This window comes from Pseudonaja textilis, chromosome 8 (genome assembly GCF_049901715.1).
Source record: "Pseudonaja textilis isolate UNSWEBS1 chromosome 8, rPseTex1.2, whole genome shotgun sequence".
In the NCBI taxonomy this organism is placed as follows: Eukaryota; Metazoa; Chordata; class Lepidosauria; order Squamata; family Elapidae; genus Pseudonaja; species Pseudonaja textilis.
Window position 1 is genome coordinate 8137895 of NC_141997.1, and position 25102 is coordinate 8162996.

At 36.3% G+C, this 25102-nt stretch overlaps 1 protein-coding gene across 4 annotated transcripts in view; it reads left to right on the forward strand.

Annotated features, from left to right (window-relative positions):
- The window catches only part of SH3KBP1 (SH3 domain containing kinase binding protein 1), a 160742-nt gene that overhangs the window by 24409 nt on the left and 111231 nt on the right, over positions 1 to 25102 (forward strand). For 2 of the 4 annotated variants that reach the window (XM_026714219.2, XM_026714217.2), the window contains exon 2: positions 2118 to 2275. In XM_026714219.2, coding sequence (XP_026570004.1) covers positions 2118 to 2275 — 158 coding nt within the window. The remainder of the gene's footprint in view (positions 1 to 2117; positions 2276 to 25102) is intronic. The other 2 variants (XM_087938245.1, XM_026714220.2) reach the window with 1 other exon arrangement.

The window sequence follows — 25102 nt, forward strand, 5'->3', positions numbered from 1 at the left end:
CCATGCCAAACCTTCACCACCACCACCCAATCCCCCCAGGGCAGCCACATTCCTTCACTAACCTGCTTTCCAATTCTCCTGTTCTCCGCCACATGCAGGGCAACAAAAGTAGTTTGTGGGACTATGGTAAAAAAAAAAAAATAGTTCAAACCTTCCAACTTCTCACGGGAAAAAAAGATCTTGTGAGGTTGGAAGGTCTGAACTATTTTGCATAGAATAGTTTTCACAACTATTTTATAAATGTTATAGTTTAATTAAGCACCCTAGTGTCTTTTGAAGGGAATGGAGAGAAAACTAACTTTAGGTAGGTTGCCTGATGCAACTTTCTCCCCACCAGTCCCTTTTACTAGAAACAGTTTTATTTTACTTTGACTTTTTTTTCTTTTGGACAGCTTTGTAGTTTGTTAAATGTTGCTGATTGGGTTATGGATATTCATTCATATATTTTAATCCTCTTTATTTATTTAGCGTATGGCAAATACATGGGCTTATAAGTGACTCAAATGTCCAGTCCACCCAGCCATTCAAGGACAGGGTGGTCTATGTTGAAAAAAAATCAGACATTGGGCCATTGTAAGCTCTTGATGGACATTCAGACACAATGGGATGGATATTTTATCAAGGAGCACCACAGTCACACTGAAGGGTAGAGACAAGACCCCACTTAAACAATGAATCCTGGCAGACACCATGTTGGGTACAGGTCCTGTTCAGAGTTGACCAATGCTAGCGAGGAAGGTCAAAACCTAACACCTTTTGTTTAGGGTCATCAATGTCAGGGGTCATCAACCTTTTGGACCTCAGGGACCACCAAACTCATAATTTGAAATCCTGTGGACCACTAATATGAATTTTGACTGATGGTGGCTTGCTGATGTTGGTGGGAAACTTGGTCCCATGTTCCAGAGCTGCAGTAGTCACACGATTGGCCTGTGCACTGGCCTGCCATGGATGAGCCACTCCGGGATTACCAAAGGGCCAATCTTGTGACTACTGCAGCTCTGGAATATGGGACCAGCCTGTGGTGGGGTTGGAAATCTCTGCCATAGGGGGTGGCACGTGTAATGTGCAAATTTGCGGATGGTGCAACGTGCAAAAAGCAGTGCAGCCTTCATCAGCCAGGACAAGGTAATGGTGCTGTTGCGGCAAGAGGAGGCAGTGGTACAGGTGGGCCAAAGTAACTATGGAGATGGCTGGAAGGTGCAGGAGTGCTGCGCTACTTGCATTTGTGCGGCATCAGCATTCACCTTCTCTCGAGGAGCCCGGCTGAGTTTCCCACACCACTCGCGCTTCAGTGCTTTGACTTCCAGGGACAGGAGTTGGGCCAAGCTATCTGCAAAATCGTCTCTCTCTCGAGGAGCATTCACAGAAGTGGCACAAGAAACTTTGGCCTGGCTCTTGAGAGACTAGAGTGACTCCAGCTGCTTTTCTCTGCTAACAGGCGGCCAAGCTATCTGCAAACTGCTAATTGTCTCTCTCTTGTGTACCTGCGCAGCCTGGAATAATTGCTTTGTGGGGGACATTTCTCTGTGGACCACCAAAATTTTCTTGTGGGCTACCAGTGATTCTCAGCCCGCTGGTTGGCAACCACTTATCTATGTAACTGCTTGTATCTGGGTGTTTAACAGTCCATTTGGCTTTCCACTGTGTGTTGATGTCAAAAGTTGTTAGACAACTGTTGAGTGAGTGCCAGAGATGGCTTCCTGGATTTAAGCCTACCAAATGATAGATGAGGAAGATCAGTGTTCACAGGAAGTAGTGGGTTTCTCATGATTTTGTTGTAATCCTTCACTAAAGCTTCCTGCCTTCATAGAGCTGGTGGTGCAATGTGGCTCAAGATGGGGAGCTAACTAGTAGGGGTATTATTTTATGCAACTGCTTATGATCCTCATTGTATTATTTAGTCTAACATCAATCTTGCTAGTGTGGCAACTATTAAGCCAAACAGGACACAGTATTCAACTGTGGCATAAACCAACCTTAGTGCTTATATTCTGAGAGTAGAGGCTGAGGATCCCCATCTTGATCCCCATCTTTAATCCTCTAAAATTACAGGAATCTTTCTGGATTTCCCCCCGCCCTAATTTTGTACTGTATCATTATGCTTTCCCTTTTAGTGGAGGCGATAGTGGAGTTTGACTACAAAGCTCAACATGATGATGAGCTGACAATCACTGTAGGTGACATCATCACCAACATCAGAAAAGAAGATGGAGGTTGGTGGGAAGGACAGCTCAAAGGCAGAAGAGGTTTGTTCCCTGACAACTTTGTAAGAGTGAGTACAAAGTGAAAACTGTTAATTGTTTTATGTGACCAACTTACATCATCTTGTTGAGATATAGGTTTGCAATATTAGCAGCCAAACAAGAAAACTTTGTAAATCAGATTTATCCTCATAGTGTTAGCTTTCTGCAACCTTCTGAAAATTGAATTGTTTGAAAAAAATGAAATGATACTTGTTGTTTTGGTTAGAATTGCTGCTGATGTATTATTTTTGTGATATTTTCATAATCACATTTTATGTTTATTTAGTGTCTCTTTTGTATGAATATTGATGTAAAACATTAAGAATCAGGTTTCATTGTGGCAGTATACAAAAAAGTAAGCAATGACTTTTTATCAATTTGAAGCTTAAGATTTGAGCATAAAAAGATCTTTTAAAAAAATTACATAGTATAGATATTTTTAAGTATTTTATAAAAATCACAGTAATATATAGCACTTACAAGCAGTTTATATTTAAAATATTGCATTTAAGATATAATAGAGATTTATGAAGGCAGAGAGTTAAATCAGGCTGCCTTTGAACTTTGGACATAGGAATGGTCAACATTAGAACAATGAAAACAGATGCTCCACTAGATGAACTGTGATTGAATTCAACAATATGCATTGACATATCATTGGACTTTGTGAAACATGATGAAAAGGCAAAAATTTAATTGAATTTGATACAGCTGGACATTTACTCTACACTAGAGTACCTAAGATGGACAATGTGGAGGAGTTGGTTTTCTCATCAACCAAAAACTGAGACTGTAGTAAAATTTGAAAGTATATCAACAGCCCAATGCATCCATTCAATTGAACAAACAATGCAAGCTTCAAACCATCCAAGCTTATGTGCCAACAATAAGCTATAGTGATGATGAGGTTGAAGAGTTTTACAACAATGTGGCCTTTAAGACAGAAAAATGCTGATACAAAATACTAATGGGTGACTTTAATGCAAGAATAGGAAGAACAATACCTGGAGAAAAAGCAACTGGCCTGTAAGAAAGTGGTGAATGAGATAATAGAGGCGACAGACTAGTAGATTTTGCTGAAGGACAGGAACTTTATATATCATGAACTCATTTTACAAGAAAAAGCTAGCAGAAAGTGGACATGGAAATGTCCATCTGGGTACACAAGCAACATTGACTCCATCATATCAAGTGATAAAATCATATTCTGCAATTGTATTTTCATCAATCATTTTAACATTGAAAGTGACCATAGAGCCTTCCGGTTTGACAGGCTTCGGAGGCAGCAGGAATTCGTGTTTGTGCGCGATTCCTGCTGTGCTCGCTGCTGGAGTGCCTTCGATCCAATTGGATTAGGAGGCTATAGTTATCCTGTAGGGATAGCTGAAGAGAGGGGGGATCTGGGCAGGGGTCGGGAGATATCGCACCGCCCCTTCCCAGCCGGCTTAACTCCCTTTTCCAAAGGTGGTGAAGCGATGGTCAGTAATGGCCGTCACAAAGAACCTCTCAACCGGACAAGTTATGTGCTGGAGGAAGTGAAGACAGAGAAAGCTTTTGGCTGAACCGGGACAACAATTAACATCTGAATACTCTGGAACTTTGGCTTTTTAAGTGATATATTGTTTCCCAGAGGATCGTTAAGCTGCGGTGGAAAGTAAAGGGAAAGTTTTTTCTCTCCTCACTTTCCTTCCCACGGAGACAGCAGATGGAAATCGGAAATATCCGCTTTGGCAGTAGAAGGTACTAACTTTCAAAATTGAAGCCAAGGGGACATTACATTTCTAAACACTGATATTTTAAAATTTAAATCTTTTTGCTTTAAGTGGGAAGGAAGAGAGGTAAATGATTTATACTAACGTTTGTTGAAGGAGACTGCTTGGAGTTTTATAAGATTAGAGATTAAATCACAATAAAACTTCCAAAAAATGCCTTGGAATTGTGTAATTGAATTCTGCCCCAGGAAGAGAAAGTAAGAAAGTGAAACAGACTGTGCTGACTGTGCTGACTTTGATTGCTTGATGACTTTGGGACCTTAACTATCTTTTGAAAGACTAAGAAAACATTTGGATTGTTTAAAAAAAAATCCTTTTTTTTTTACAATGGTATCTTTTGAAGAACTGAAAATGCAATTTGAAAGACTAAGAGAAGAGGAAGAGGGCTCTTTTGGATCTATCTTTTGCTTTTTAGAAATGGCGATTTCTGCTTACCAGGAAATGCAACAAGAAAAAGGCTGGGATGATGAAGAAGAAGCCATCTTTAATGGACATATGATTTTAAAAAAGGGTAAAAAGGAGAAGAAAATCAAGAATTTAAGTTCTAAAAAAACAATCAAGAAAGGGAAAAGTAAGGTGAAAAATCGATATAATGATAGAAAGCAACAGAAAAGAGGAATACAACAGAGAGGGGAGATTAAAAAGTTGGAGATTGAGAGGGGGGGGTAAAAAGGTTAGATTTGATAAGGAAGGAAGGGACAAAGTGAAGGGAAGGTATAAAGACTTAAAACAAGATGTTAATAAACAATTTTTTTTCAGAGATAAAGGGTAAAATATAATTTAAATAGAGATTCTGCAAAGGTACACAAGACTATATTTTAGTATTTGTACTTGAAATATGTGTTAATAGAATACTGTAGGGATTGTATAATTAATGTTTAATTAACTAATTTGTTATGGAACACTATTTTTAATATACTATAAGATTATTATGTTTTATATTTTAAAATGTTATGTAGAATGTACTAAGCAGAATCAGAATAGAAACTATGTCTAATTTTAAGTGTTGAATTTGGGGGGAAAATAGAAAGGTGTCATACTTCAACCAGTCATTACAGGAAAAAGTTTGTGTTTAAGAGAAAGATAAATGGATAATTGAAAAAGAACAGACAAAAGATACAAGAGTAATGATTTAAATTGAGATTAAATAAATAAAATAGAATTAAGAGAGTGAAAAGAGGGGAGAAGATATATGCAAAATGTAGAATTTTAAATAAGATATGAAATAGTATATAAGTTGAGCATGAATTTGATTTACGTCTGTACAAAAAGTTATAACCCGGGGTTAAGCCGCTTTCTAAAAAGAAGTTTTATATTTTTATGTTATGTGTTTTGTTAGTTTACCTTTGTCTATTGAGGAGTAATGATGTTGGATAAGAACATATGAAATAGTAACAATATGAAATATAGTAATATGAAATATATGAAAGTATAAGTCTAATGAATAAAATTGAACAGAAATAAAGGAAGAAACAGTAAGAAGGTGGAAAACAGTAATAAGATATGAAGTTGAATATATAAGATGCATATTAAATTGTGTGTGGAAACGTGATAATTTAGAACTATATTGTACTTAAATGAGATGTCTTATTTGTTTTGTTAAGTAGTTGTTAGAAAAGATGTTTTATGTTCTTATGTCTTATGTTTTGTTTGTGTACTCTCTTTGAAAATTAATAAAATTTGTTTTTTTTAAAAAAGAAAGTGACCATAGAATGGTACGAGCTAAAGTGAAGATAGACTGTCAAAAAGAGTGTATGAAAATGATAAAAACATCACAAAAAGCAAAAAGAAAAAGTGATAAACTGTTAGAGAACAGCACTTTTGAGATTAATCTATCAAATTGCTTTGTTCTATTGCAAGATTGGAAGAGATTAACATTACAGAACAAAATAAACAAATAGTCAAAAACATCCTTGAATTTGCTACATTTATAGCACCACTGAAAAAACACTTTGTACTGTTATGGAGCGGCGGAGATACGAGGCTGAGCCAGAGCGTTCGTTTAAATGAGGCTTTATTCAGGTGAATAAAGGGTTGCCACGTCTGCCAGGCTAACTCGGCAGATCAGCTGGCGGCAACAGCTGATGCCGTTTGACAGCTCCTTTTATAGCCGGCTGTCAAACGGCATCAGCCAATGGGAGCGGTCGGCGCTCCCGCTCGAACTGCGGACCTGGTTGGGAACTCCAGCCAGTTCTATAGACACAACATGTACAGTCAAAAATTTCTGATGAAATTATTGATTTAATAAAAAAAGATGGACAAAAAAGAATGTCAGAAATTTTGTAATAAATTGGATTACATTAAACTTTGCAAGACCATAGAAAAATATATCCAAGAAGAAATGAGTAAGTTTAACATGAAGCTTGTGAAAAAGGCGATTGAACAAAACAAAGGGATTGACAGAGCAAATGCAAGCTTGTAAATAAAAAGAAAGAAGGCTTTTCCATTAAATTTGATGATAGCTCTGTGTGTAGAACAAGACAGGAAATGTTAAAAATAATTGGAAAATTCAGTTCAGAGCTATACATGATCAAGAACACTCAAAAATAACAATACCCACAAAAAAAGAAATGCCAGATATTTTAGTGAAGTCTCAAGAGCCATAAAATCAATGGAAAATGGCAAACCTTCAGGAAACAGCTATGTTATGATTGAAATGCTGAAAGCTAGCAGTCATAGTTTACCCAAGATACTAGAAAAACTATATTCAAGATGCCGCAGAGAAGAAAAAATACACAATGCATGGAAGAATGCTTATATACAAGAAAGGGGCCCAAAATGATTTAAAGACTTATCGTCCAATAAATCTATTTTTGGTCATCCCAGTGGTGGAATTCAAAAGTTTTTACTACTGATTCTGTGGGCGTGGCTTGGTGGGTGTGGTGTGGCTTGGTGGGCATGGCTTAGTGGCATGGCATGGGAAGGATACTGTAAAATCTCCATTCCTTCCCCAGCACACTAACCTACTTTCCAGCTCTGTTCTCCTGTGCAGAGCAACAAAAGAAGACCCAGACAATCAGATGGGACTTGGGAAGCAGAGAATAGATGGGGGTGGGACCAGTCAGAGGTGGTATTTGCCGGTTATCCAAACTACTCAAAATTTCCGCTACCGGTTCTCCAGAACTGGTCAGAACCTGCTCAATACCACCTCTGAGTCATCCACAAAGTTTTCACCAAGATAATAGTAAAAAGAATATTGAGAACATTAAATGATGCACAGTCAAAGGAGCAGGCAGGGTTCAGAAATGGCTACAGCACAATGGATCGCATCTAGGTTGTTCAGCAAGTCATTGAAAGGCACAACTGCTTTTTTCTTCAATGTACATAGAAAAGATAAAATCTGAAAACCAAGTAAAATGTTACTTGTGTCACAAAAAATAAGTACATAAAAATGGACCTAACATTTTCAAATGAATCTAACATTTTCAAATGAATCTAACATTTTCAAATAGATCTAACATTTTCAAGGGCTATATTCTCCTTCAGTCTGTCAAGAATATTTTTAATGGATTCCACAGGTTTGCCCTTTCACAAAATAGTGGCCATTACTAGAAGCAGACATTCCCCTCTTTCCTACCATTTATATTAGGGATTCCATAGGCATGTTATATTAAATCTGATGATCCTAAGAAAATGATAGGGTATTGGTTCTTATTGTAATCAAATATAGCTGTTATTCTGGAAATCTCAAAAAAATGCTGAATTTGAAGTTAATTCTTTGTTATATGAACATTTCTGTTTCTTTCCTTTTGTATAGATTGGTTGAGAATGTAGTGAAAATAATGTGGATTTGTAGTGAATTTAATAATGTGTGTTTCCATAATGTATTTTAAAAAGTTTTATTGACTTCATCTTATTTGCCATAATTTTCATACCCTGCAGATTACAATAAGTACAATATACAAGAAATTATTTAAATTCATAACTTTGTATATACTGTAATTCTCCAGGGAGAAATATATGTGGGAGATAAAAGAAGTAATTGCTTCTGAACCAATGAATGCTTGGTTTTTCTTAGTTCAAGCAAATGCTTCATTTTGGACTTCTGTCCTGTCTTGTTGTGATGGTTTTTGATAATTAGTAACCTAACTAAAGATACTATTCTTCACAAATTGGGATTGGTCACTTCTTGTGATAAAGTCAGTTTGGGGTAGAATTTCTTCAGCCCAGTGTTTTTAGACAAGTTTGTAGGGAAATGAATTTCATATTAACTCTGGTTATGTTCATAAATGAGAAAGTTGTGTGAGAGCAGGAATTTTGATATAGTTGCAGTCACATATACTCAATTGTAGTCACATAGAATAGTAGCATATGTAGCATGCAGTTTTGAAAGTTGAGCTTAGTCACAAGCTAAACTGGGTTAAGTTGTAGTAAAAATGGTAAGTATTGAGTCTATTTTTCCCCAGAACTTTGGGGCAACTTTTGCTTTAAGGTCCTTTAAGGTTCCTGGTTAGTTTTGGAATAAAAACAAGGCTTCACCTTATGCTTTTCTGCAAAATCCATAATATATATGATCATCCTACTTTTTGAACTTTCCATTCACTGTTTTCTGTTGCTCCAACATATCATTCATCTGTACCAGAATCTGCTGTATTTATTTCCATTTCTATCGTGATAGGTATAGGTATAGAGCAGGGGTGTCAAACTGGATTTCTTTGAGGGCTAGATCAGCATTGTAGTTCTCTTCTGCAGGGGCATGCGGGGGGGCAGGATGGATGCCTCCTGCAGCACTCTGCTGTCTGAAAACAGGCCACATGGCCCATTTCCTGGGCCATTCTTGGGGTGTTTTTCAGGCCCTTTTGTGGGCCATTTTGCAGGATGTTTTCAGGCTGTTTGGGGGGTGTTTTCAGGATGTTTCTAGGCCATTTTGGGGGCTGTTTTCGAGCCATTTTCAGAGTCATTTTTCAGACCATTTTTCGGGACTGTTTTTTAGGGCCATTTTTTGAGCCATTTTCAGGCCGTTTTTCAGCCCTTAGAGTGCAGCAGGAGGACATGGAGGGTGAAAATGAAGCATGGGGCAGCATGCAGCCCGTTTTAGCCACTAGAGGCATCGTGGGCCAGTCCTTTGATATTTCCAGGCCCGCCCCATGGGGCCAGATTTAAGAACCCCGTGGGCCTTGAGTTTGACACACCTGGTATAGAGCATTACCATCCATGAACTCAGGGCTCTTGGTTAAGGCCAAGTAGGTACAGGCCTAGGGACACCAATTTTTAGAGGATATCAAAATTGAAAAGATTTCTGAAAAACACAATACAAAAGCAATAAGTATCCTATATAGTGTGCCCAGTCAAGGGTTTAATAAAATTTTGTAGTGTAAATAGGCTGAAAAGGTTACCAAAATGTCTAGAATCAGGCCTCCACATATCTTAACTCACCCTTGTATCGTTCATGTGACCCCAATTTCCTTCCTCTTCCAGGATTTTCTTAATATTTATGATTCTATCTGTAATTTACTCATACAAGCAGGGAACCTTTTTATTAATTAAAAACAATTTGTGAAAGCACCAAGATTTAAGATTATGTCTATTAGACTAGAAGGAGACTTAGTTTAATTGTCCTAGAAGAACCAGCATGTTTGTCTTTTCTGTCCTTTCTTTTAAATTCGTCTCTAGGAAAAGTTAAAAGAAGGCAACAGGGATATTCCTGTCCAAAGCAAAGAAATACAGAACTTAACCCGCAAATTATGTACATCTGGAAAACATTAGATAATTTATTACAAAATATATGATTGCAGAAACATTATGTTAGAGGTTTTTCTTAAATGTCCATGTGTTCTCTTTTTTTAGAGCACTAGTTTTATGAATATAACGATAAGTAAACATTGACCTCCTAAGAAACACTGTTTTTCCCAGCATCGGATTTTAGTAGCCACTGTATGATATATTAGCACACAGGAGTTAATCACCTGTTGAAGAATGAACTAAAGGTAGCATACAATATAACATCTTCATTTATAAAAGGGTGATCTAAAAGTGCATGGTAACTGTTCGTGCCAGCCATTGCCAAATGAATTAACTCCAATTAAATAAAAAGAGAAGCTGCTGATAAATGCCCTGCCATCATATCCCACAAAGCATTTGCATGGTACTGTCTAAGCACCCTCAAAGCATTGTAGTTCTCCAAAATGGGAACTGCAATAAGCCTCTATCAAATCTGCAGACAGAGAGTGGGGCACTAGGAAATGTTATAGGCAAAAATGACTATAGGCATAATGACATTGCTATAGGCGTATACTACAGGCCACCCAACCAAGCAGAAGAAATAGTTGAACTCTTTGCTAATCAATTAACAAATGTATGTAGGAAACATACCACAGTAGTAATGGGAGACTTACCCTGCTATCAACTGGGAGACAAACTCTGCAGCCAGTGGGAGATTGAACAAATTCCTTACCAGCAGCTGACAACTTTGTCATCCAGAAGGCAGAGGAGGGAACTAGAGGAAAAGCTTTACTGGACCTAATTCTTACTAATAGAAAAAAAGTGATAGAGGGAGTGGAAGTTGCCAGAACTTTGGGCGAGAGTGATCACATCATACTGGAATTCAATATATTGCAAACACAAGCAATAGAATATAATCCAACCAGTGTCTTAACCTTTAAAAGAGCTAATTTTAACAAACTCAGAGATAGCCTAAGTAAAATTTCATGGATAAAAATCCTAAAGGGGAAAACAACTCAAGAAGCATGGGAAACACTGAAAAATATCATAAAACACAATACCACTGAAAAAGAAAAACAAGAAAAACAGCTGCCAAAAAAGCTAATACAATCCTAATACAATACCGCTTTATAAAGCCTTAGTAAGACCACATGTGGAATACCGAATCCAATTTTGGCCACCACATTACAAAAAAGATATTGAGACTTTGGAAAAAGTGCAAAGAAGAACAACTAAAATGATTAAAGGCCTGGGGACTAAAACATATGAAGAACAGTTGCAGGATTTGGGTTTGGCTAGTCTAAAGAAAAGAAGAACTAGAGGGAACATGATAGCAGTAATCCAGTATTTGAGAGGCTGTTTCAAAAAGGAAGGGGGCAATTTATTTTTGACAGCACCAGAGGGCAGGGCAGGACACAATGGATGGAGGAAACTAATCAAAGAGAGGCAACCTGGAATTAAGGAGAAATTCCTAACAATGAGGAAAATTAACCAGTGGAACAGCTTGCCTTCAGAAGTTGTGGGTGTTTCATCACTGGAGGTTTTTAAGAAGAGACTGGACAATCATTTGTTTGAAATGGGATATAGGATGTCCTGCTTGAGCAGAGAGCTGGACTAGAAGCTGGAAGGTCCCTTCCAACTCGATTCTGATTCTGACATGAAGAGATAACTAGTGTTTAATTCTGTTCAGAGTATTGCAGCATAAATTTGGCACCAGAAAAGTAAACACAGATGGCTGAGGCTTCATTTAACTTCTTTATAAACATATAAAGTAAATTTTACAATACCAGTTGTAGATTTCTCCAACATGGAGCAAACTCAAACAGAACTGTAACAGACATGTTACAGGTTCAGAGCAGAACAGCAACTCAGGAGCTCAGAAACAGACATCAGTTTCACTTTAGTTCAGCAGGCAAGCAAGACATACAGCAGAGGAGAGTAGCAGTTTCATTTTCAATAGACAAAGTCAGAGCTTAACATAGCTTCACAGCCGCAGAGCTTAATATAGAGCCACCCCGGGCTATTTCTAGTTTCAGTTTCCAAACAGTCCTCATCGGCTGACTTAGTTGCTATGTCTGTTCATTGGCTGACGTTGCTATCATGCTCTATTCCAGTTCATTAATATACTCTGACAAATTCCTAACCTAAAGCTAGGGTAGATGAGATGTTTGTCTCATGATGGAAAGCTAGCTGTAGCTTGATTTTAAGAAGAACATATATTTACCACATTATTTCTAGTTCATACAACTTGTGAAAATATATGTTTTTCTTGGCAATAGAAAGTGGAATTTACAAAGTAGATGATATTTTCCTAACTAGGATATACTTTTCAGTTTTTCAGAAATCAGTACTTAGATTGGAAATCTTTTTATGTTTATTATGTTTGACCACAATGATTTTCATATTTTATTTCTTTTTTAAAAAAATTGGTTTTTAAGATGAACATAGACAAACAAAACATAAAAACATCAAGCCATCTTCCACATATATACATACAGTGTGCCAGTTGGTTTACAAATTGTTTTGTGCTTCCATTTCGTAGTCTTCAATTACAATTACATTGTATATATTCTCATATTTCCAGTCAAGTATTAAATACATTAATATCATTGTTAATCAATCATTTGACTATACTTTTATTCATTCATGTTTCACAAAATAATCATATTTTACTTAATTTGTTTTATGACAGTTCATATTATCATCTCAAATCTATCCTACAATCATTTTGTAGATATAATAAGAAAAGAATACATCTTTATATATTTATTATTTTCTAAGAATCTACATATTTCATTACCATGTTTTATTGTCTAACCATTGATAGAATAGATCCCAAATTTTATAAAATTGTTTATCATCTTGTTCTCTGATTTCAAATATCAATCTACTCATTTCAGCACATTCCAATATTTTCTTAATGATTTCCTCCTGTGATGGTATTTTCTCATTTTTCCAGTTTTTAGCAAATACAATCCTAGCCGCTGTTAATACATTTACAATTAGGTATTTCAGTTCTTTACTATATATTTCAGGTAAAATTCCCAATCAAAATATCTCTGGTTTCAAATCTATATGCTTTTTTTTTTCATTTTTTCCAACCACGTGTGGATTTTAGTCCAATATTTTTTAGCATCCGCACAAGTCCACCACATATGGTAATATGAGCCAGGTGTCTGATGACATTTCCAACATTTTTCAGATTTCTTCTTGAACATTCTTGCTATTCTTGTTGGGGGAAAATGCCACCTGTAAAACATCTTATACAAATTTTCTTTATATGCTGTTGACATTGTCATTTTATAATTTTGAGACCACAATTTTTGCCATTTCTCTAAATCAATCCCATATCCAAAATTCTTCCCCCAAGCAATCATTGTTTCTTTAACTTGTTCTTCTTCTAATTTAATTTCTAATAAGTATCCATACAATTTTTTAATCACCTTTTCATCAGTACCTGTCAAAATCTTATCTAAATCAGTCAGTTTATCGTAGACACCTTCCATTTTAGAATCTTTATCATATCTTGAATGTATTTGTGCATATGAAAACCAATTCATCTTTATACCTTGTTCCTCTAATTTTTGTATAGATTTAAGTTCACCCTGTTCATTCAATATTTCACCATATCTAACTGTTTGTTCCTTTTTATATATTATAGGATAAGAAAATGCTTCAATAGTCGATAGCCAGACTGGAATTTTCAAATAACATTGTCTTTTAGTCTTCTCCCAATTTAACCACAGAGACCCCCGTATATAATGTCTTCTAAAGTACCCCTGTGTTTTCATTCCTTTATACCATAGAAAAGCATGCCACCCCAACAACAGATCATGTCCCTCTAGTGTCAACAATCTAGTATTTCTTAATGTTATCCATTCCTTAACCCACATCAAATTTGTAGTTTGGTCGTACAACTCCCAATTAGGCAAACCAAATCCTCCTCTTATTCTGTCATCTTGCAAAAATTTTAACTTTATTCTCGGTTTCTTACCTTGCCATATATATTTCAACACAATTTTATTTAAATCTTCAAAGTAATCTTTTCCAAGCCTAATTGGAATTGTTTGGAACAAATATAAAATTCTGGGTAATATATTCATCTTGATTGTTGATATTCTCCCTATTAATGACAGTTGTAAATTTTCCCATTTTGCCAAATCTAGCGCTATCTGCTGCTTAAGTTTGATATAATTATTCTCTTTTAGTGTACTGCATCTTGCTGTCAAATGTATCCCCAAGTACTTGATCTTATTCGTGACCTGAATTTTCAATAGATCTGCTAGTTCTTCCTTTTGTCTTAATAGCATATTCTTTGTCAAGATCTTTGTCTTATCTTTATTTATTTTTAAGCCAGCCACCTTTCCATATGTCTGTATCTTTTCTATCAATTTTGATGCTCTTTCTAGTGGGTCTTCTAAAATGAAAACCAGATCATCTGCAAATGCTTGCAATTTAAATTCTTCCTTTTTAATTTTCATTCCTTTTATATCCTTTTCATCTCTAATATTTCTATTTAGCACTTCCAAGGTTAACACAAACAACAGAATTGATAGTGGGCACCCTTGTCTTTTTCCTTTTCTTATATCGATAGAGTCTGTCAGTTCTCCCTCTATCATTACCTTTGCCATTTGCTTATGATATGTAGCTTCTATTGCTTGAATAAATTTTTTAGCAAAGCCCATCTGTTCCAGCAGTAATAACATGAATCGCCAATTCACATTATCAAATGCCTTCTGTGCATCTAAAAATACCAAATCCATTTGTTTTTCAGGATGTGCCTCGGAGTATTCCAAAGTGTCCAATATTACTCTCATATTGTCTTTAATTTGTCTCTTTGGCAGAAATCCATTTTGATCAGGATGGATAAAATTGTTTAAGTATTTTTTAAGTCTTTCTGCCAATATTGAAGCAAAAATTTTATAATCTGCGTCTAGTAAGGAAATAGGTCTATAGTTCTTGATTTGTAATGGATCGGCCTCCTCTTTTGGAATAAGTGTAATATAAGCTTCTGGCCATGATTTAGGTATCTTCTTCTTTAACATAACTTCATTCATAACTTCTAGCAATGGAAGGTTCAACGATTCTTGTAATGTTTTGTAAAATACTGCCAGAAGTCCATCTGGGCCTGGTGCCTTTCCATTATTTTGCTTCTTGAATGCTTCAATTAACTCCATCATTGTTATATTGCTTTCTAACATTGTTTCAATCTCTTTAAATATCTGGGGTAGATTAGCATTCTGTAAGTACTGTTTAACTCTTTCCCCATCAATATTTTCTTGTGTGTATAGTTTCCCAAAATAGTCTTGTATGATTTCCTTCTTCTCTTTACTACCATAGCAAACTTGGACTTGGTCATCTATTAATTGCAATATTTTCCTTGATTCTTTCTCCTTTCTCAATTTGTATGCTAACCATCTACCTGGTTTATTTGCATCTTCAAAGTAGTTCTGTTTAGCACCTCTAATTTTCTGTGCTAGTTCTTTTTTTCTATTAGACCCATTTTATGTTTGGTTATATCCATTTTTAACTTAATGTCCTTTTTTCTGTAACTCTTTTTCAAGTCCTTTATACTCATCCTTTAATGCCTTAGAGGCTAGTCTTTTCATGGTATTTCTTTTCCTTGTATAGTCTATTATCAAGCCTCTGGCATATGCCTTCATTGTATCCCATACATTCTGAATTGATGTGTCTTCTTTTTTGTTTTCTCTAAAGAAGAAAGCCAGTTCTTTCTCCATCCACTGTGTGAAGTCTTTTTCCTTTAATATAGTATTATTTAACGTCCATCTAGATCTTCTTTGTCCTTTCTCTTTAATTGTCATTGGATTATGATCTGCCCAAGTACTTGTTTCAATATTTATTTCTTGAATATTAGCTAACAATTCTGTTGACATTCATATCATATCTATTCTGGACCATGATAAATGTATATTTGAGTAGAAGGTGTATTGTTTAGTTTTAGCATTTCTTTCTCTCCATGTATTTTTTAAGTTTATTTCATCTACCATTTAAAAAAAAGATTTAGGGAGAGTCTTTCTGTTTTGCTTTGTTGTTTTCTGTTCTGTATAGTCCAGTTTATTATCTACAATTCCATTAAAACCTCCCATCATAACTATATTAGCATAGTCCAGTTCAATTATTTTCATATGTAATTTTTTATAGAATTCTTCTTGATTGTCATTTGGAGCATAGATTGCAATCAGGAGTGTTTTCGTATTATTGTCCATTATTTCCACCATTAGTATTCTTCCATCATCATCAGTATAGATTAATTTCGCTGGGATAATATCTTTAATGTATAAAACCACTCCTCTTTTCTTGCATTGTGTCAAAGAAGTAAATATTTTCCCTAATTTTGGCTGTATCAACAGTTGTTCATGTTGCTTTTTGATATGTACTTCTTGTAGGCAGATTATATCAAATTTTAATTTCTCTAATTTATGGAAAGTTTTTCTTCTTTTAACAGCTGAGTTAAGTCCATTTATATTAATTGTAATCAGTTTTTTCTCTTCCATGGTTATATTTTGTAGTTAGGTTTAACAGCTCTCGTAGATCTTGGTTCACATTGTTCTTTGGCTCCCACCTTTCCACCTACTGCACCTTCTTCTTTTTCAGTCACCATTTGGCAGTCCTCTTGGAATTCAATTAGTGAGATTTCTTTTTCTGCCTCTTCCTCTTTCCCTCCAAAAAAATCTGTGTAAAATGATTCAGCTTTCTCAATTGAGTCAATTCTATGTCTCTGATCTTGCGATGTGAACATTAAACCTTCTGGAATCAGCCATCTATAATTCACCTCTTTTTTAAGTAGCATTTTGGTCAGAAATTGGTATTCTCTTCTCATCTCTCTCACTCTTCTGGGTATTTGTTTCAAGACCACAATCTCCTTGTTTTTATATTTCAATGTTTTCTCTCTCGCCACTTGCAATATTTGCGTTTTAATGGCTTTCTTTGTAAATCTGATGTGAACTTTTCTTGGTAAGCTATTTCTCATTGTATATCTTGTGAAGACTCGATAAACCTCATCTATTCCATCCATCATCTTCTCGTTAGTTATTTCCAAAGCTTCAGCCAAAATTTCTAACATTATCTCAGCTAGGTTTTGTCCCTTTTCTTCCTCTATGTTTTGGAATCTGAGATAAAATTCTGATCTGTCCATCTCCCATCTCAGCATCCCACTTTTATCTTGTTCAACCGCAGTTAATCTGCTATCAATATCTCCAATCTTTTTATCTTTGTTTATCTTCTTCAATTTTTTTGGAATCTCTCATCATTCTTCATCATCATTTGTTGAATGTTCTCCACCTTTTCATCAATTTTCCCTGTTCTTTGTTCAATGTTCTTTCTTCTCTTTTCAATGTTCTCTGTTCTTATTTGAATATTTTGAATTCCTTGCATAATCATCTGCAGGGTCACTTTTTCCTGTTCTTTTTCTTGCTGTAACATTGTCTGTATTGAACATTGTCCTCCAGATGGTGAAGAGGAAGAAGTAGAAGTTGAGGAACCAGCGGCTGTTAGTTTCCTACTCATTTTGGACAATTCAGAATCTTCAGGTTCTTCTAAACCTTAATCCACTTGTGAAATAACCAATTGCAATTCCAAATAAAAATAGTAGAAAAAAAGAAACCAAATAGTGGCAATAATAATATTAAAAAAGAAATTTCTTCAGGTTCTTGTATACCTTAATCCAATCGATTGGCTAGATAGTAAAAACTCAAAAATGGAAGAAAAGACCAGAAACACACACAAAAAAGAAAAAATTGTTAAATCCTGAAAAAAGCGGAAAAGTAAAAAGTAAAAAACTAAAAAAGAGAAAAGAAAAGTTCTTGAGGTTCTTCAACACCTTAATCCAATTAAGAGGTCTCAGGTATAAAAGGATGCATAAGAAAAAAAAGAAAGCCACAAAAATAAAAAATAGAAAACCAATATGGAAGGTAAATAGAAAAAAAAGGGGGGAGGGAGAGAGAAAAAAGAAAAGAGACTACTCTAGGCACTAAGTTTGAAAACATCCTGACTACAATTTATGATTCACAAAAGGCGAATATTATAATTAATGGAGAGTACACACGTTCAATAAAAATAGAGAAAGGAGTCAGGCAGGGATGTCCATTATCCCCCCTGCTCTTCATATTATCTTTAGAAACATTGCTTACACAAATTAGACAGAACCCAGGAATAAAAGGACTAAAAATTTTAAAAGAAGAATATAAACTCCAGTCATTTGCGGATGATATGGTATTTTTCATAGAGGAACCAATTGAAACAGGTCAAGAACTACTGAAAGAGTTAGATCAATTTGGGGAAGTTGCAGGACTTAAAAACTTTTGGGAAAAAATGAAATTAATAACTAAAAATTTAACAGAAAAACAAAAACTAAAATTGGAAAGGATAATGGGATTACAAATAGTAAAAAAAAGTTAAATACCTAGAAATTTGGTTGATGGCTCAATGCAAAACTCTAATGGAAAATAATTATAATAAATTATTACAGCAAGTTAAAAAAGATTTAGAGATATGGGTTAAATTTCAAATCTCCTTATTAGGGAGGATTGCCACTATAAAAATGAATATTCTGCCCAAATTTATTTACTTATTCCAAATAATACCAATAAAAATACATAAAAATTACTTCATGGAACTTAACAAGATAATCACCAAATTTATCTGGCAAGGGAAAAAAAATGAGGATAAACCTAAAGGCAATGCAAGATATGAAGAGCAGGGGAGGTATGGCACTCCCAAATTGGGAATTATATTATAGCGCAGCCTCCTTACTCTGGTTGAAAGAGTGGGTAAATCTGTCAAATAAAAGGATCTTATTTTTAGAAGGCCATGATTTACAGAGGGGATGGCATACATTTTTATGAGACATTGGGAAAATTAAGCAGAAGTATTTCCACAGGCATATAATTAGAGATTCCTTATTGGCTAATTGGAACAAAATAAAAAACCATTATTTAAAAATCCCAATTTGGATCTCAACAATGGAGGCGATGATACATCCAAACAATCTAGATCTTAATAAAATGATAAAATACAAAGACCTTCTTGATGCGCAAGGAACTTTAAAATCATGGCAAGATCTCCAAGAACAGGGGCTACAGGTAGACTGGTGGGCTTACTTGCAAATTCAAAATAGATATAGGCAGGACAAGAAAAATTTTGGAATTTACACCAAGGCACAACAAATAGATGAAATTTATTAGGTCCAGATTAAAAAAAAAATAACTAAATTTTATAATTATTTACTAGAGATGGAATTAGAAGAGGAAGTAGTCAAAGGCAACATGATAGCTTGGAGCAGAAACATAGGACGTAGCATTACATTATTAGAATGGGAAAAGGTTTGGACAAGGAATAATAAAATTATAAGATCAGCAGCATATAAAGAAAATGCCTATAAAATGTTTTATAGATGGCATCTCTCACCCTCGAGAATAGCGAAAATGTCTCCTAACATGAATCCGAATTGTAAAAAGAAACAGGGAACATTTTTTCATATGTGGTGGTCCTGCACTGAAGCTCAAAGATTCTGGCACAGAATAAAAAAAATGGTTAGAGGAAATAATGGCGGAGCAAATTGAATTAAAACCAGAATTCTTCCTATTGAGGATATTTAATAGACAAATTCCTAAAAATGTTAAATATATAATACTGCATATTCTTACTGCAGTCAGAATATATTAGTAAATAACGTAAAATGTAAATCATAATTATATATTCGCAATAAGATGTATTTGTAAATGTATCACCAATATTGATAACAAACAAGGAACCATAGACTGTTGATAGTAGAATTGTTAGTTTTTTTAATCATTTTCTTTTTTCTATTTCTTTTCTTTCTTCTTCTGTGTGCTGTGTTTGTTTTATATTTTGGTTTTGTAATCAATATAGTTTGTTTAAAAGAAAAAGAAAAGGAAGGAAATCATTAATGCTAAAGCTTTTCCTTTAAAATAAAATGCAAACGTCAAAAGACAAAAAGAAAGACAAAAACAAGTTCCAAAAGTCCAAAAGTCCAAATAGCTATTACAAAAAGTAAACTAGTAAGGAGGGGGTTTGTTAAAGTAAGAAATAGCACAGCTTAAAAAAAAAAAAAAGAGCACACTGCACCTTGTTTGATTATCCAAGGTTTTTGTTAAAATTTATAACTCTCTTCTCCAGAGTCTTATCACCTTTTTTTTCTATAAGCTTCAACACCAGACTCCAGCTGTTGATAGAAACCCAGAAGAGCACCTGCAATAATACTCTCCCATGCTCTTCCCTTTATCTTATCAAATAGCAATGTCTTTGAAAAGAAGTCTCAGTTCTTTCTCAGCTTTGTCTGGTCAAGAAAAAGAAATAGAATATTTCCAAGCGTCTAGTTGGCAGTGTTACAGAGTTTCTTTTGCTTTCACTTTCCCCCTCCTTTTCCAAACAAAATATAATAAAAATTAATTAAAAAGGGGAAAAGATATTTAAAAAGATGACTAAAAGGGAGTCTCTAGCCTAAAATATTATAAAGTCAAAAAGGAGAGAAGGAATAGGTGAAAGAAGAAAAAAAAAGCCAGTCTAGTTTCAAAATATAAAATCATGTGTAGAAAATCCAGCAATGAGAAAAAAAAAATTACTTTGACATTCCTGTTTAAAATCGCCACTTAATAACCTCTGTCAAAACTTTTACAGATTCTTTCTTTTCCTTAGGGTGTCCTTTCAAATCTTAAAATAAAGAAAAAGTTCTCACCAAACCGGCACACTTTCTCCTTCCGTTCTCTTTCGTTTCGGAGCTGTCCCAACTTCATCAGCTTTAATGGCTGCCTCTTTGCCGCTGGCAAAAAGAGCTTCTCCTGGATCTACCAGGGACTTTGCGATATCCCTGGGATCGACAGAATGCGCTCTTTACATTCACCATCTCTTCGGGACGGTTTAGATCCGATTGGACCTTCCAGGAGCAAAGATATCGGCAACGATCTCAGACCTCCGAGATCGCATGCCATATCGTCATGATGCCAGCTCTGCCCTCCTGCTTGTGCCCATATTTAATTATTTCTAAAGAACTTATATTTATATCTTCCTTTGTTGTATTTTAATTTCTTTGTTTTTATTGTTAAAGGCCAAGGATATCTTAAATTGAAGGGCTGGCTGCTTTCCTCCCCTCCCTTCCTCCCCATTAAAAAGAAATCTTACTAGGTCTGTGATGGCGAACCTATGGCACATGTGCCACAGGTGGCACACAGAGCTATTTGTGTGGGCACATAAGCCTCAGGCAAACTTAACTCACTGCGCATGTGCATGCTTTCCAGCTGCTTTCCAGCCCTTTTGAGGTCTTTTTCAGCCTGCCAGAGGCTTGAGGGAAGCCTCTGCAGCTCGAAAAATAGTCTTGTTTCATCGCTTCCAGTATTTCTGGAAATACAGGAAGTGATGTATTGGGCCTATTTTTCGGCCAGTAACGGCTGCAGAGGCTTCCCTCAACCCTCTGGCAGGCCAAAAAAGGCCTCAAACAGGCCAAAAAGCAGCTGGGAGGCACAATGCAGGTAAGGGAGGGGCGGGGGGAATTGCGCTTGCATGCACAGGGGGCGGGGAGGCCACAGGCATTGCCTTCTGGGTAACTGGCACGTGAGCATGCGAGCACACGAGCACGTGCACAATTTTTCGCACAGGAACCCAAAAAGGTTAGCCACCACTGTACTAGGTCCATTTTTGAAATGGGAATAAAGAACATAGGCTGTTGCTTGAATCAGAGATAAAATTTCTGAGAGCACAATGTACTGAGTCAACAGTCAGAAGTGGCCATCCCCTCTCCCCCTCAAGCTCTTTATGTAGGAGAACCTTGCCTTTGTTCTTTGAAAGCACATGAAAGTGTGCCCACCCTCTAGGAATTCCAAATGTGCATTTAACTGGATTTCCTAGAGGGAATGTTCTTGAGTCAGGTATCCTGCAGTATTGCATTCCCGTGAATTTAGTATTGCAGATAGAAGTGCCAATCTCTTTGGGGAATGGATCTTTTTGTTATTTAATTAAGATCAATGATATCCTTGAAGGAATGTTTACCTGAACAAACTGATGATTCCTGCCACATTTTTAAAAAAGCCCAGGAGACAAAAGAGGTTTTGTGTGTCTGTATGAAGGTGCATGTGTGAAGGAATCTCTTTCTCTGCCACAACTGGATCCTGTTCCCTTTGCCTTTCCTAGCCACACCCAGATCCTTTGCTAGTACCACAGGACCATGACCGACAGGCTCTGGAAAGCAAGGGGGTTGGCCAGAGCAGAGGACTTTTTGTTAAGAGAAGAGAAAGACTGTGTGGAAAGTGAGTGGATAAAGGAAAGTGTGACGTTCACTCCTGGGCAACTAACTGGGAATTGCTAGGCAGAGTCCTAATCAGAAAAGTCCAATGGATCCTGGCCTCGGCATTCATTGACCAATCAGCTAACGACACCCAGGACCACTTCCATAGTATTGTGTCAAATTGGTCTAGTTTGGAGATATCAAAGCTACGGACAATAGCCAATTTCATATTTGACCAGAGAGATACAGGAAAGAGGCAGAGAGGGAAAGGGAAAAGGAAAGAAGACGATGAATAGAAAGAAAGAAAGTGTCAAGATTGAACCACTTTTAAAACTTTCAGGTCTTATTGCTATTCAACTTGCCAAAGAACAGAGAGGAGGGAAAGGTGAGAAGGAATGCAGACACTCCAAGGAAAGACTGTGAGAGCCAAGAACCCACCAAGGTCACCACTGTAGGTGTCCAACAAAGAAGTGAACTGTTCTCAAAACAAAAAGATGATTCATAATTGGACAATATGAACATCCATGGGTGAGAAGGGGAATTTATTATTTAATCATGCAAGCATTGCACAGGAAAACCAGAGCTGGTTTTGATTCCTCAGTACCAAAATGGTGTATCCAATAAAGTTATGCTTTTTGGAATGCAAAGCTCCTGAGAGTGCCTACTTCGTTTGGATTCGCTAGTTGTACCATTGACATTAAACCAACTCTTGTTTCAAACTCAAGCACGGCCTACTTGACCACCTATGAAAGTCCTGTGAGCGGAAAAGAAGGATGATGTCCAGCATGAAGTGGAAAGTGGAGACAGCAGTGAAGGCTGGAGCAGCCTTTTCAAAAGAGATTCCAGTGGGAACTCTGATGGACTCCTGAGTGCAAGTTGTCATGACTTGATCCAAGGGGTGGGCGGAGAAGACAGAGCAGACCCTTGACCCAAAGAAGTCATGATGGGACAAAGTGTGGAAGGCTGCTGAGACGGAGTTCCCTCTGAACCCACCAGGGGTTGCCATGACCCGAGATTAGAAGTGGAAAGCCAAGAGAGTTGTGGACTTGGAAGAGTCAGCAGACTGGAAGTACCTGACCACATGCTGCAGTCCTTCAATGGAACAGCTTAGGGAGAGGTTCGTTAGGATGGAGGTGCAAGGTGCTGCATCAATGCACCCAGCAGCCCTGGGATCAGGATTGGAAGCCAGCCAAGCCCAAGCCTCCTTGATTTCTCAACCCCAACCTGTGACACTGGGGCTGCGGCCCGAGGGACTGCAAGTCCCCAACAGAAAGCTGTTCCTCCCCAGGCAGCCATGGGACAACCCAAGTGCCTCAGAGTACTGCAGGACTCCAGGCGCAGCTGATGCCAGAGATGGTGGAGTGCCACTGGGTTATGTGTTAATGTATGATGACTGAGAACCCCCTCCCCTGAGAACCACATTTGATGGAGGCTGGGGAAGTTACCCTACTTCATGAACCAGGTGTGGAGCCACATGTACCAGTATGTGGTTGCTATCTGGACTATGCTGTGTGCATAAATGCCTGGAGGGAGAGACTGCAGATTGGGTGGTATTCCTCTATGATGAAGGATGTCTGGAGTTGGGGACCATTGGTACTTCATTGAAGAGCTCCAGACCAGTTTCAAAGATCTTTTGCATTCTTGCCAAGCAGAATCAGAGATCTGCACCATAAGACAGGGAACCAAATCAGTGAATGTTTATGTCCGGGAGTTCCGTGGCCTAGCAAGGAAGCTGAGAGGGTGGCTGGAGCAATTGCTAGTCTACTATTTCTGAGATGGGCTAAATTGGGAAGTTGTACAAAAATTGCCTGACCTGAGGGATTCCAGATGAGACTGTGAATGGTGTGCGATCTGGGTGAGAATACTTTTGAATTGCTAAATGTAACCCCGAAAAAGATATCAGAAAAGAGGACTTATAAGGATTTTTGAACTAGCAATGACCTAATACTGAAGAGGAATCTGTAAGATATTAAAAAACTTAATCTTAAAACTGAAAGATGGAAGGAAAGTAAAATAAGGGAAGAATAAATACTGTAGATCCCTAAAGTTTTGAAAGGACCTGATTCAAAAAGACTTGAAAGACTGTATTACTATTATTAAAAGACCCCAGAAAGTTATAATACAAAATTTAACTAGTGGAGAAATTGATGAAGGTATCATGGATTATTTAAAAGATTGATTAACTGTGTTGTGGGATGTAAAGATTCCTGGGCATTGGATTTATAGTTTGAAAAGTGATGCTGGTTTGAATAAAAGATTGTTGGACAACTGGATAGAAGAAATATAAAAACAAGATGAGTGGAACATGCAAAGAAATTGTGCTAGAACTACAGACTATAAAAGACACTGTGAATAGAAGATTTGAGGACGTTTTGAACAAAATATATAGCATGGCAGAGGAGCTGGAAATGGAGATGCAAATAACAGAAAGAAAACAAGAGCTACAGGAAGAGGAGGAGCTAACTGAAAGAACAACCAGAAAAATACAACAGATGGAACAACAAATAAAAAGAAAGAATAAAAAGGAAATAAAACTTAAAATGATAATGATTGATGCAATAAATCAAAGGAAGAATATTCTAAGGGGAAAGCTACAGAGAATGAAATTACAGAGACAATACTTTGAGAAGACAGGAGTAAAATTAGATAACTGGAAAAAGAGGAAGGGTCAAAAAATGATAGAAAATGGGAGACAAGCTAGGAAACGATCAATTAATACTTTGATGAGAGTAAGAGACGATGGTTGAAAATGGGAAAGATAAGAATTCCACATATGAATGTGCATATTATTATTTAAGATACATAGTTGTTAATCATAATAAACATGAAATTAATATCTGAGTTTAGGATTATTATTAAAGATAGATAATTGCTAAAGATAATAAAAATGAAAAATAATATGGTAATTGTAATAAACATGACATTAATATTTTTACAGGATTATTATCAAAGATATACAATTAATAACTGTAATAAGTATGAAAATTAATATTGCATTGTAGGAAAAGAAATGACATGTGGAATCTGATAGATATAAAAACAACAGTGCAAAATAAAAGTGATTATATTATTACTAAAATTGTATAATTTGCTAAATGTAAACAGGATGAATATTACTTTGTATTACAATGAGACAATGGATTTTGTTTTAAACATAATAGTGG